Here is a 14,295-nt window from a genome sequence, read left to right on the forward strand (position 1 = left end):
AATTTGTTCTGGCTTGTAGTTTGTGCAGTCTGCACCTAATACTATTTACTCTCCTGGTATTTATTAGCATCCCATTTGCACCCAGATGAGATTAGGACAGAGTATGCAGGATTATTTCATTATCTTAACCTCTCTGTGATACAGACACAGTGTGGAGGTGTGAGAAAAACTTGCCCAAAGCCACCCAGTAATTTGTTCTACTTCATGGTTTTTAGTACTATAATGAGTCCTTTAATAAAAACAGATACCAGTTTTACCATGACAGATACCAGATTTACACAGTCGTTTGGGTGAATGTTTAGCAGCACCTTCTATCCCTGTGCTCTGCCCCACATCTCTCACTTTCAATCTTTGGTGAGAACTAAACTCTACATGCCAGTGTTGGTCTGCTTCACACATAACACTAAGCCATGGTTTAGCTAACCTCAAGTTTTTTTCACAGACAAACAAACAACGGATTGTCTCTTCAGTGGAACTGGAGGTACAAATGGGAATATAAAGAGGGTTGCAGAACAGGAGGGATGGGTTCAGAATTGGGGGGGGGGGGAGAGAGAGATCCAGGCAGTTAACATGATGGTGCTCTATGTGCTAGGTTACGGTGTGAAGATTAAAACAGGGCTGAAAGAGGGACTGCAGAATAGGAGAGAGAAATGGCTTCAGAAATGGGGATGGGAAGGTGAAAAGGGAGGTTAGTAGCTGCATGAGGTGGGAAGGACTAGGGTTTACATGCTTACCTCATAGTAAGGCAGGTTATCACTTTTTTCAGGAAGGCCCATGTAGCGTTCAGTATATATAGAATCTGGGGGGGGGGGGAGAGAGGAGACAATGCAAAGAAATATTGTAAAATGATATTATTTTAAGGGCAGTTTGGCATACAGCATGCAAGTCAAGGAGGAAAAGAAGAAACAGACAAGATAAACCGAAGAAGAAAATGGAAACAAGTTGAGTGAGTAACCCCTGATCAGGAAATCAGATGTCAGTAGACACCAATTTCCAATCAGCAAGATTACCAGATGTAACAGATAAAGCATTATTATTTTTTCACAGTCAGCACCCTTTGGCCCTCCCAGGCTCTTATGAACTTATTAACCCAGTTACACAAACCCAACTCATTCATACTAAATATGCACATTTTATTGCCTTGATATATTTCCATTTTTGTCAGAAAACTTCACCTGGGGGAAAAAGAGCGATGTCATGTATCATATATAGGCATATATAGGCAGTTAACCCTTCTGCTTTCTGGCCTCCTAACCTGATACATAGGCTCATAACAAGCCATTTCCTCTACTTTTGCCACTTTGTCCTCATGACTGGGAGAAGATGAGGCCTCCACTTTCCCAGGCTATTGTAGCAATCAAGAACAAACAGAACAGTTAAGTGTCTATACAAACGTAGCAGATGGTCACTTAAGGGTTTTTTGTTGTTGTTGGTTTTTGCAAAGGCAAGGGATCAATCTCACCTAGGGATGTGCCAAAAAATTCTCTTTCATCCCTCCCCCTGAACTTTCCCTGTTAATTCATAAGGAACAAATTTATATCCAGAAATTATCAAATGGGAGATAAAATTTCAGTGAAATTCTGATGGGTGGGGTGGAGTTTTTGTTGAACATATCTTACTTTTGAGGTGGTTGAGAGCTGTTCATGAGCATCCTTTCTATCATTCTACAAATCATCTCTACGGTAGCCTGCACTCAGCAACTTTCCTGAGTTCCCCACATTTCCTGAAAACTTCCTGACATCCTCAGCTGGACTTTCCTATAAGTAAAGAAGGCAGGGATACTTGCCTACTGCCATTCATTGCAGAAAGATTTCTCTCTTTTAGCAAGCTAAAATGAAAGGCTTCCCTTAAAATCAGTGAGTACATTGATCTCAGGTGTTCAGTAGCCACCCTCCCCAGTGTCCCCAGTTGAAAACACCTGGGACAGCATAAGGCAACACCTGTCCTAGGGCTTTTTTGAGCTCATAGGCTACTGGGAATGCTTCAGAAGAGCTGGAAAATGTTCAGTGGTAAGAAGAATAAATACACATGAACACTATCCAATCACCTCACAATGATAAAATATAAATCCTAAAGCACCCCATGCAAAACAAATAAACAGAAGGAAAACTGAAAGCCTCTTTTACTGATCAGGAAAGCTTTGGAGGGCAGGTTTCAGCACAGCACTGCTTTTACCCTACAAATGTTCCCCGTCAAGTCTTCATACGCTGAAGCTTACTAATAGCCAGAGTTATATCGGACTCTTCACTCCACCCTGCTACCATGCTGCTAGCTCCCCCTACTCTGGCCTTTTCCTTAAGGGCAGAGACACAGGTCACCTCTACCCTACACCACATTTGCCAGATGTGTCTTATTTAGAAGTGGGGAAGTTCTCTAGTTTCAGTAAATTCCAACAGGTGGACACAATTGTGGGCAATTTGAAGGAGTGAATTGTTGCTTGTTCAGTCATGCTGCTTTTCACACCTGCTGAACAGGTTTTGGTATTGTTTCAAAAACCTGGAAAATCTTTTTTGACAGAGGCAGCAGAAGGGCAAAGAAAGGTGTGCGCGATCACACCTCAGGAGGTCTAACCTTTCTTTCAATTTTATTTTCAAAAAGATTGACCGTCTCTGGTCTGCACAAACACAATACCGCATTTGCAGTATTCCTGCTTCAGAAATTTCAACCAACGCTACCCTGATTGCACTGTGTAAGCACATGCAATTAGATCAGTAATGAAGTGTCCTAGAATGTTTGCGGGTTGAATTTGCCCCCACCCACCTAGTAGTAAATGCTACTCTATACAGCAGTGGTGCATTGAGGTGCCCTCCAGTGATCAGGGGAGCTCTGGGTTGGTGCACACCACTGCTACCAACCCTGAGCTCCTCTGACTCAATGCTTTGAAGGATGAAACAAATACATTAGCAGCTTTCTGACATTCTGTCACCTGGGATGGTGTTGCCACCACTCTGCCCTATCCTTAAAGGTAAAGATAAAGGGACCCCTGACCATTAGGTCCAGTCGTGACCGACTCTGGGGTTGCAGCGCTCATCTCGCTTTACTGGCCGAGGGAGCCGGCGTACAGCTTCCGGGTCATGTGGCCAGCATGACTAAGCCGCTTCTGGCGAACCAGAGCAGCACACGGAAATGCCGTTTACCTTCCTGCCAGAGCGGTACCTATTTACCTACTTGCACTTTGACGTGCTTTCAAACAGCTAGGTTGGCAGGAGCAGGGACTAAGCAACGGGAGCTCACTCCGTGGTGGGGATTCAAACCGCCAACCTTCTGATCAGCAAGTCCTAGGCTCTGTGGTTTAACCCACAGCGCCACCCGCGTCCCTAAGGGGAAAGGTAGGGAACACTTAAAAAAACTCACAAGCCCCATCTTCCAACATATTTAGCCAAATCTTCTTCCTTAGATTTCTAAAAAGAAACAAAAAACCCAAAGCTAAGGAAATGGAACCCCTTCGGCTATCCCATAATTTGAACACTAGAGTAAAAGACATAGGTACAACAGGGCATTAAGTTTCCCAAATCTGCTTTGGTAGATAATTTTTTTTAATTAAAAAACAACAGCCCCTAATAGCATATTAAATCAGCAGTGACAAATTTCCTAGCAGACAAGGATTAAATATAATGACCCCTCTTTTTAGAGCTCACTGTAAGTAGAAGTAAGTTAGTAGCAGTGCCAATGAATTTTATGACATTCAGAAATGATCCTGCAACACTTTGGAACACATGGCACTTTTGAGGAATGCAAATGCAGACATTTGCATTATAGTAAAATTTCAAATATTAAGTGATTTTGTGCCTTTTAAAGGTTAAGCAGATTATTTTCCTCTTCCACTTCCAAGTTGCTTTTTTATTCTTTTTTAATGGAAATTATGATCCAGAGACACTGTGTTAATCCCTCACATGAGTTCATGGCACTTTTAATTTTTCTGTTGTGAAAATCTTCGGATGAAGGGCAGTATACAAATTTAATAAGATAATATATCTATGAATATATATAGCAGCTGCAAGTATGATTTTTGCAACACTTTGTAGAGGAATTATCCATTTTATTTCAAAACAGAACATACCGTAAAACTGCCATCGTGACACGGGAGCAACAGCTATTCCACACTTGAACACACCACTTCCAGAGCCGAGCACCATGGAGGTCACATAACCGCCATATGACTAGGAGAAAATAAATCCTATTGCTTAAAACACATCAAGAGTCCATTGTTGCTATTCTTATACCCTGATTTTTTATACACACACACACACAAAATCCCTATTGAAAGTGAGGTTGTCTTCTCCATTAACATCTTCTAAACAAATCTGACAACATTCTTATTCTTCCTGGCATATGGTACCCAATATTTTTAGCAGAATTGTCATTTGTTATATTTATGGCTGATGTTTGTTTATGATTACTCTAGGCTCCCTCTGGAGGAGGAATGGGATAAAAATGGTGATGGGGTGGAGTATTATATCCCCCCCCCCAATATTGCCAGTGTCCTTATGAGTTGACTTTTCTAATAGTACAGTTCTTTTATTAGCTGCTTGTGATTACGTATTTTACATCACCTTTTGTATACCACTTTGTAACATTTCATGAAAAGCGGCATATAAATATATTCAATGAAAGGTCAAAGTAATGATGGTTGAAATAATGGACACTTGCTGCCAGGCTAATGCTTATTAGGGCATAGCTGCCTCAAAACATCCATAAATAACTTTCTATTTCTCAAGATAAGTGTGGTCCAGTAAATGTAAATGTTTTTCGTAATTACATTAGGATCTCTTTAATCATTTAAATTGGTGATTACAAAGAGGTTTAACTTTAATACTTACCCAGCCCCAAATAGCTATTCTGCTCTCATCAACATAGCTTAATTTAGCAAATGCCCTAAGAAAAAGACAGAAAATAAATAAATGAGGTACACAGAGACTCAAGAGAAAGCACTACTTATTCTGCCCCTCAGTTGCTCTCTAGCAGTTTTTAGCCCAACTGCCCCTTCTTCCCAGATAAATTACAAACATAATAAATTTTAAGTTTTGGTATGTATGTCTATGGAACAAATCCTTTACTGCCCAAGTTTATTTTCTGTATTACTTGTTCGCTAACATTTGCACTCTTTCATTCATTACTTTTATTTTTATGCCACTTTCCCACAAACAAAATCTTGCTCAAAGCGGCTTACAGCTAAGAAACAGGAATGCATTTCAAACAAACACTAACAAAGCATAGCATAATAAGTAAATACAAAAGTCACTTTCCCACAACAAGATTACTTAAACATGCAGCATTAAAAGGAAAGGGTTGAGATGTGCTTACCGGGCTGCGTCAATCTGATCTTCAACTTCATAGGTTCCAAGTCTTCGATATATTGCATGCATGATTTTGTCTCCTCGATAGCCACTTCCCCTGCCATCAAAACTAGCCACAATAATCTCCTCTGTGCTTGCAAGGTATGTTGCCCAATTAATCCGGTACCCATAATCTGCCTTCTGACTACAGGGTCCTGCATACCTGTAAAAAGAGTCTCAGGTAAGCTTTCGCAAGCTGCTTTATATTTGTTTCAGCATTACTAAATTTCTAAACAAACAGGAAAATACAACTGGAATTTAAGATTTCAAGAACTACTTGGTTTGTCCGTGTTCAACTCCCACCAAGAAACCTATGTCCCCACTGTGGAGGGACATGTGGATCCAGAACTGGCCTCCACAGTCGCTTATGGACTCACTGTTAAAACCATGGTCATGGAAGACAATCTTACTCGGCTACGAGTGATCACCGAAGAAGAAGATGGAAGAACTATTCTTGCTTGTACTGAAGTAGTACTAACTAGTTCTAGATCTGCTTTTATGCACCTTTCCAAAGTTTCTGCAATTAAAACATGCCAGCCATCTAAAAATCACCGCCACGTTATTCTTTCCACATGTTGTCCTAAAAAACTATAGAACAGACTTCAGATTACTTAACAAGAACCACTTTTTTAAAAGCAAAAGGCCTTCCTCATTACTGCACATTGAAATTTTAAGTAGGCAAATAATTAATAATTCCAGTGATAATTATGTAACACCATTAAGCTTTAAAAAATGCAAATCAATAGAATAATAGAAAACCCAGTTACAACTAATGTATATTCCCTCAGAGAGTCAATTCTCAGCAAATATGGTATTTCTGCTATCATTGTACTTTGAAAAGCATTTTTTTTGTAATCCACAATTGGAAGAGGCAGGGTAATTAATGCAAATACATTAATATGTGCAGAGATGTGTGGAGAAAGAAAGCAACCAAGAACATATGTTCAAGATCCAGTGAATGTGCCTTTCTGACTGCCTTTGCAGCTTCAGGGTAAGTATGGGAGACTGTTTTTTTAACCAATTGTGCAACATACAATACAATTTCCTGGTCCACATATTCTTTTTTTAAAGTAACTATCAGTTGGCAATTGTTTTCTAGTTAAGAGTTTTTTCCACTGCACACAGTGGCTTGACCTAGAGATCATATCTTGATGTCAATAAGAATGTTTCAATTGATTTTAATAAGCTCAGGTCTACTTCTCAAGAGAAATAACAAACCAGCTGTTTTCAGCACAATCCTGACTTCTTGTCCTCAAAGTTAATGAGCACCTCCTGTGTACTTTGTTTCCTAATGGTAGCAGTGAGTGCAATGGAAAATCAACACCTTCTAGGAATGTCACATTTAAGAACTTACCTGAGGCTACTTCTCATTGTTCTTTGTTATTGGCAGGCCCTATATATTGCTGACAAAAAGGCAAGCTTAGCAAAAACAGCAGCAAGCTCACACAGTCCTTGCATCTTTCTTTCTTTTTTGTCTCATAGAGGCAGCTATGGGGTTTATAATGCAAAACCTACACTGGATAAAATGCTCATTCACATTACAAATGTTTGCATTGCCTTAATTTTTTCCATGAAGAATAATGTGATGCTAATATCTGTAAGCCTGACAGTCATGCAGACACCAGGGAGAGATGGAATCTTCTCCCAAGAGTAGGAAGGCTGGAGTTCATTGCTTGGAACTCAACCAAATATTTTGTTCTGATCATGTTCAACAGTATTTAGACACATATTTATTGATTGATTGCATGGTAAGGAGGGGGGAAAAGAACATCTTCTGCCAATAGATTTAAAATCCAGGAAGCAAGATAGCCACCATTTCCCCAAGATGTGGAAGTTCTGAAGGAGCCTCAATAGCCTGATGGAAGGCATATAACAGTTCTTCCTGCGTCAGCAACAGCTAGGTATTTGATTACAAAGACATTTGAGTGCACGTAGATCAAGATTTCTTCCCTTGCTGTAGAGCACGCGGTTTTCAAGAGAAATATTATCAACATACATCAGGATATACAAGATTTAGCTCACACCTTAACATTCCCAGTCATGATGAATTTCTTTTCTGTAGTTTGAAGGGGAAAACCCATTTTTGCTTTTGTTTCGGATTATTTAGAAAATATTTTCTTCTGCATTTCCCCAATCTTGATGAAAGAAACAGCCATAAAAACTGCTTAGCAGCAGCACAAATGAAAAGCTTATAAAGCAATAATGCGAACTCTCAAATCAACCAAGGATTCCCTCTTGGTTTCTCTTCATCCATACACCTAAGTTTGGGACGACTGAGAGGCCTTCCTGGCAATTGCTTCACTTGTTGCTGCTGATCTGGCTGTCCTTGAGTAGCAGTATATTAGTAGCAAGGATCCCATGAGGCTTCATAGGTCATCGATACCATGAAATAAGACACTTTGACCACATGAAAATTTGGTGGGTAGTTGTTATTTAAAAAGCCAAAATTGGTATTTATGTTTATATGATAGTCTTTGAAAGGGTTGCTAGTAAACTATTTAGCTCCTCTTCTCCCTAAATAGTCATCTACTGGCACTGTGGGTTAAACCACAGAGCCTAGGACTTGCCGATCAGAAGGTCGGCAGTTCGAATCCCCGCGACGGGGTGAGCTCCCATTGCTTGGTCCCTGCTCCTGCCAACCTAGCAGTTCGAAAGCACGTCAAAGTGCAAGTAGATAAATAGGTACCACTCCGGCAGGAAGGTAAACGGCGTTTCCGTGCACTGCTCTGGTTCGCCAGAAGCGGCTTAGTCATGCTGGCCACATGACCTGGAAGCTGTACGCCGGCTCCCTCAGCCAATAAAGCGAGATGAGCGCCGCAACCTATCACGACTGGACCTAATGGTCCGGGGTCCTTTACCTTTTTATTAGCCATCTCACCTAGTGGCAGCAGCAAGAACAACTCCACTGGCCTGACTAAATGGCTCCTCACCTCCCTGAACCCTATCAAGTCAAGCTGATGATCATAAGGACAATTACATTTGCTGTTTTGTTTCACCTTCATACAGAACCCAGTTGGACAAGTAATAAAGTATAATATGGCCAAGCACTTCAACTTACACATCAATAAGCAGAGGATATTTCTTTGATGAAGACGAATCAAAGTGAGGAGGTAAGATCATCTGATACCAGAATGCTGAAAACAGGAATGAAAACATTTCACTGAGGCAAGTAACTAATAACTGAAAGATACACTCATATAAAAGAGTGGAGTCTTGTTTAGAGTGAGTTCCAATTCTGGCTTGAAGCAAAAGCCTACATTCTTAGATATAAGCATTTGGGCAAAGCATACTTGTACTTAAATACTACAGAGTGAGCAAACTATTAATTTGGCAGTGACTTTCCAATTTTGTGTGACAATGCCCTAACATTTCTTCTGTTAGAGGGGAATCATAGTGTTCTAAACTACTACAGCACTGTTCTTCACTTGTATTTAATTTCAAAACAGGGACATCCATCAAAAGTTATGTGAAAGCCCTATGCCTAAAAATCCTGACAAGGCTATTGGGACAATATGAGAAAAATCTAGCCTTCTTCATATTTTTATACTTCCAAGAACTGTAACACAGGTCAAACTAAGCCAAGATATGCTATACTAATGCTTTGGTACCTGTAAACACACAGGGTGGTATTGAACATGACTAAGTCAGGTTCCTTAATTTCAGGGGGTCAACTCTACGTAAAAGTAATACTGCCCACAGATTCTGCAACCTCATCATTAGAGCCATTTCCATGCATGGAAATGTCTTCAATATAGAATAAGTTATCAAGGGTAATTCATTCACCTACATTTTTATGGGACAGCTACACAACACAATTATGCAATCATTAGCATCTTTCCTCAGACCATAGAAAGTCTGAAATTTTCCAAAATGAAAAAGTAGCATAATCTCCATAGGTGTAGATGTCTTTGGTATTGCTCTTCCTTCTTATGAAAAAGGTTGGAATTTTACTGTATTGGGAAAGGAAACCTATCACAGCCCAGGACATGTTCAATAGAACATTTGAAGTAGGTGCCGTTTGATTTAACAAATATTTTAAATAGCATTATTATTATTATTTATTAAATTTATACACCACCCTATACCCGGAGGTCTCATGGCGGTTCACAAACAAGACCACAACATATTAAATCAAACCAAAAACAATAACCTGATTTTAAAAACCCCAAAAAGAATATTAAAGCTGCAGTCCTACCCATGTCTACTCAGAAGTAAATTTACTGAATTCAATTTGGGGGAGGGGAGTTGTGCAAGCTACTGAATTGATACTATGCATGGGTGTTGCAGAAAGGGATCATGTGCAGACTAAGAGACTGTTCGTATGGAGAAAGTTTTTGTCTGTCACAACACAAGCCCATCCCCACCCTGGAAAATCATGACTGGGCATGTAACAAGAAGATAAGCTTCAAGTTATGCTTAGGTGCTATAACTTGAAAAGCATTGTAATAATAATAATAATAATAATAATAGTAATTATTATTATTATTATTATTATTATTATTATTATTATTATTCCCCAGCCACTCTGGGTGGCTTTCAACAGAACATTAAAAACAGAATAAAACTTCAAACATTAAAAATTTCCCTAAACAGGGCTGCCTTCAGATGTCTTCTAAAAGTCAGATAGTTGTTTATCTCCTTGACATCTCATGGGAGGTCCTTCCACAGGGCGGGCGCCACTACCGAGAAGGCCCTCTCTCTGGTTCCCTGTAACCTCGCTTCTAGCAATGAGGGAACCGCCAGAAGGCCCTCAGAGCTGGACCTCAGTGTCCGGGCTGAACAATGGGGGTAGAGATGCTCCTTCGGGTATACTAGGCCAAAGCCATTTACAAATTCCTAGTATGCTCAGACGTGACCAAAATACACCTTGACTGGACAAATGTCATGTGCTTGGCTTGGTAGATGTAGGATTGCCATCAAAAACAACCTAAAAACTTCCATTCAGCACTGGGCTGCTGATAAATTTATTTGTTGTCAGCTTTGCCCTTCAAGGTCCCAGTGTGGTGTAGTGGTTAAGAGCAGTAGTCTCGTAATCTGGGGAACCGGGTTCGAGTCTCTACTCCTCCACATGCAGCTGCTGGGTGACCTTGGGCCAGTCACACTTCTTTGAAGTCTCTCAGCCCCACTCACCTCACAGAGTGTTTGTTGTGGGGGAGGAAGGGAAAGGAGAATGTTAGCCGCTTTGAGACTCCTGAAGGGGAGTGAAAGGCGGGATATCAAATCCAAACTCTTCTTCTTCTTCTTCTTTTTAAAAATGCTTTTATTCCTGGGTGGTTTGAGGTAATTGCTTAAAACGATGGGATTACTGTTGTTTTTATTTTTAACATTGTTTTATGTTTTGTTAGCATCACTGTGTGACTCCTTCTGCAGGTGATAGCAGGATATAAATTCTGGTATAAATTAAAAACAATACTTTTTAAAGAGATTTCAGTGGAGGTGGGGGTATGGGGAAATATACTCAAGATATAAGAGTTTTTTGTTTTATATAGCCAAGATGTAATTGAACTCTGCATTTTTAGAGTGTGTGGGATAGTTGGAGCAGTTATAAAGACAGATGAAACAGTCACCTCCCCCCCTTTTTTAAGCAAAGGAAATAAAAATAGTCATTTGCAATGCAGAACAATTTATTTGTTCAGAAACATAGAAATGCTCCTTTGTAGTAATTTTATGTGGTCTGAAATCTAGGAGAGAGCAACGTTTTTTCTCTAAATAGGATCCTTGGCTATCTTTCTACTGGAAAGTTACTGTAACTGAAAACATGCTGAGCTCAAATGTCTGGACCTGTGTAGGAAACCAAAGAAATTTATCTTACCCATTAGCTTCTACCCTGGAGAGGTGGTAGCAGTAAGATAAAGAAGGATAAGGTAAAGTTGAGCATACATTTTACTGTGAATTTTTCCTAATCAACACATTTTTGTATGCAATTTTGACAAACGTACACATTTTTGCAAGCAAATGTTGTTAATATAATGTACGTCTTTATGTTGTTTTCACTAACGTATTCATTTTTATGCAACTGTAATATATGCACTTTTGTAAATGTTGAAGGACTTCACCACAAAATTCAGATAAGTGCAAATTTCAAAGGAAGGCTGTTTTGGTTCTCATATTGCTTCAGAAAGTACAAATTTGACAGATTTGGCTTTAAATTCAAACTCCCACCCTAGTTCCACATCAAATGAGGAAATGCAGCTTCACCGTCTCTTCAGAAAACAGCACTGAGCATTAAATGCAAAAGTGACTGATTGCAAAATCAGGACCTCCAAAATTCTGAATGCACATCTATTTCATGATAAAACTGAAGAAGTAAAAAAAACAACAAAAAAACCCCACAACTGGTTACAACTGGTAACTTACTTTCTCCATGCAATGTGATGTTCTTTAGTATTTTAGAGGGCATCTGGACATTCTTCTGCATATTATCAAATTCAGTGTTGTTTTCCAGGTACTTAATAACTACACACAAAACAGATGAATATGGGAGATGAGTTTACATATAGACAAATAATACTTTTTTAAATCCAAAGTTCTACAACCTGGAGAGCAGTACAATAAGGTGTGTCTGCGGAACCAGGGCCAGAGGAAATAGCAACAAAAAGAACGATCTGAACTCCTTCTTACCAATACGATCCCATTCCTTACCCATTCCTAGAGCATTCAAGATCTAAGGAACAGACTCACAAATAGGAACCTTACTGGCAACTATCCCAGCTTGCCGGTTCACATATAAAGGGATTTCCCCCCCAGTCACTTCTCCATGTCCACTTTGTTAACTGCTATCAGAGATTTAGTCTCTGTGCCAGTATGTGATATATATTATTTAGTCAGTCCATTCCAGGACCCAAATGCATAGGAGTTCCTCACATGAGCTACACTAAAAAGGGATTTATCACTCTGCCAGTTTCCTTTCCCAATCCTTGGCTTTTGATTATGCCACCAATAGGCCATCAAAAAGGAAAGTTGCCAAGTTGGGCACTTCCTCCTGTGACCCCACCCCACCCCAAATCATATTATATCACTAGATTTACACCTCTAAGAATGCAGGCCTAACGAGAGTTCCTTGAGAAAAAAATCCCAACAAACTTCCAAACCAATATGCATTGGATTAAATCAGGGGCTAGAGAACCTCAGATCTTGGTACCATATGTAGCCCTATGGAGCTCTCTGTGCAGCCCCTGGGATTCTCCCTACGCCATGCCTCCTCCCCAGGCCACAGACTTCACTGCTGCTGTAGGACTTCAGGTCCTCCAAGTGCTTTTGCCTGGCCTCTAGTGTGTCTTGCTGTTATGATGACTATTTCCTGCCTGAATGCAGAATGGAAAGATCCATGAGAGAGCAGAAACATCTGATTTATGTGTGGCTGAATGCATGTCACCTCCATTGCTCCACCCACTTTTGCCTCTGGTCTCACCCATCCTGCAACACCCACCCCTGCAAAGGTTCCCTGTTAGTAGCTTTGTTTCCCCAACTACCATGTGAGCCTGCTCCCCATATGTTGTAATATGAGTCCATTTCAATAGAAGCAGCTTGCCCAGTGGGGTGGAGCTACAATGCCGGCTTCTTGGCAGTGGTGTTGCCACTGCCTACCAGGGTGGAGAGAGGGAGAGGCAAGGAATATGCAGCCACACAGGCAGGAGAATCAGGCTGGCTCTGCCAGTGGGCTTGTGTGCTTGCAGAGCCCCAGCCTCAACATTGCCTCATCTCTCCCCCTGTTCTGTTTGGGGTAAGCAGCTATGGCACCACGGCCAGGAAGCTAGCATTGCAGCTCTACCCCACCATGCAAGCAGGCTCTGCGTTGCACATGCGTTCTTATGCACTACTGCTGTATTGTTATATCTAATCGACTGCAGTGATTGCCTCCAAATCGATGTTACTGGTCCCACTGACTTTGTTTGTCGCTTCTGTACTCAAAAGCAAGACCATTATGTTTGATTAACCCCAGAGAAGTATGCATAGGATTACAGCCCAACTCATTCTACCAGCAGATGGTAAACATCCACAGATTTCTATGCATTTGCAGAAGTCTAAAACAAAAACAGAAAAGTACCTGCATCTGTACTGCTGTTGAGCAAGGTGAAAGATGGCACACCAGGACCTGTTATGAACAGTGTTAAAAATTCAAGTTATTTTCCATTCTTTTAAATTGAGGCATTAATTGAGAGTTTCACACAACTTAAATCAAACCCTTTGTTCAGGCAGGGGCCTAGTCTGGGGGAAAAGACAGAGAGAGTGAGGGAAACTTTGCCTCAATACTTTTTCCAGGACTTGCTGCCTGAAGTTTCAAGGCAACAATTTCCCTTCAGCCTTTTGTCTGCTTCCCAAAATTTGTATCTCGATCTTTTTCTTTTTCTTTTTTTCATTCTAGGCAGCAGGAGAAGAAACAACACTTCACTGGGTTGCTCTTCTCATTGCTCAGCACTTTTTTAGAAATGATGTCCAAGAAGTATGCATAGGATTACAGCCCTAGGATTACATTAGCCAGCAAAATGTGTTGTAGGTTGAATCCTGGGAAATATGCAGCATTTGCTTTGACAATATGTGTGGAGGTGTGTGTTGGGGGTAACACTGTACAGCTAGTTAAATAAATTCATGACAATTTTATCAGTATAACAAAACTGAGCTAGGGTAACCAGGTGCAAAAAATAATAATTCATAAGGCTCCTACACAATTCATAGAACCATAGAATCATTGCATTGGAAGGGAACCTGAGAGTAATCTAGTCCCATCTCCCTGCAATGCAGGAATCTCAGCTAGATCATACATGACAGATGGCCATCCGACTTCTGCTTGAAAACCTCCAAGGAAGGCAAGCCCACAGACAGATCAGTAGGTAGAGCATGAGACTCTTCATCTCAGGGTTGTGGATCCAAGCCCCACATTGGGCAAAAGATTCCTGCACTGAAGGGGGTTGGACTAGATGACCCCTTTGACCCCTTCCAACTCTACAATTCTGTGATT

The 14,295-nt window shown here is 40.6% G+C and overlaps 1 protein-coding gene across 1 annotated transcript in view; it reads right to left on the reverse strand.

Annotated features, from left to right (window-relative positions):
* Window positions 1–14,295, reverse strand: part of DPP4 (dipeptidyl peptidase 4) — a 52,675-nt gene that overhangs the window by 9,141 nt on the left and 29,239 nt on the right. Inside the window, exons 17-23 of the mRNA XM_081006806.1 lie at window positions 13,384–13,431; window positions 11,694–11,792; window positions 8,395–8,470; window positions 5,305–5,499; window positions 4,821–4,875; window positions 4,061–4,160; window positions 735–799 (exon numbers count right to left, since the gene is read on the reverse strand). Of these exons, the coding sequence (XP_080862932.1) occupies window positions 735–799; window positions 4,061–4,160; window positions 4,821–4,875; window positions 5,305–5,499; window positions 8,395–8,470; window positions 11,694–11,792; window positions 13,384–13,431 (638 nt within the window). The remainder of the gene's footprint in view (window positions 1–734; window positions 800–4,060; window positions 4,161–4,820; window positions 4,876–5,304; window positions 5,500–8,394; window positions 8,471–11,693; window positions 11,793–13,383; window positions 13,432–14,295) is intronic.

The sequence above is a fragment of the Podarcis pityusensis genome (assembly GCF_964106645.2).
Source record: "Podarcis pityusensis genome assembly, chromosome: 1".
In the NCBI taxonomy this organism is placed as follows: domain Eukaryota; kingdom Metazoa; phylum Chordata; class Lepidosauria; order Squamata; family Lacertidae; genus Podarcis; species Podarcis pityusensis.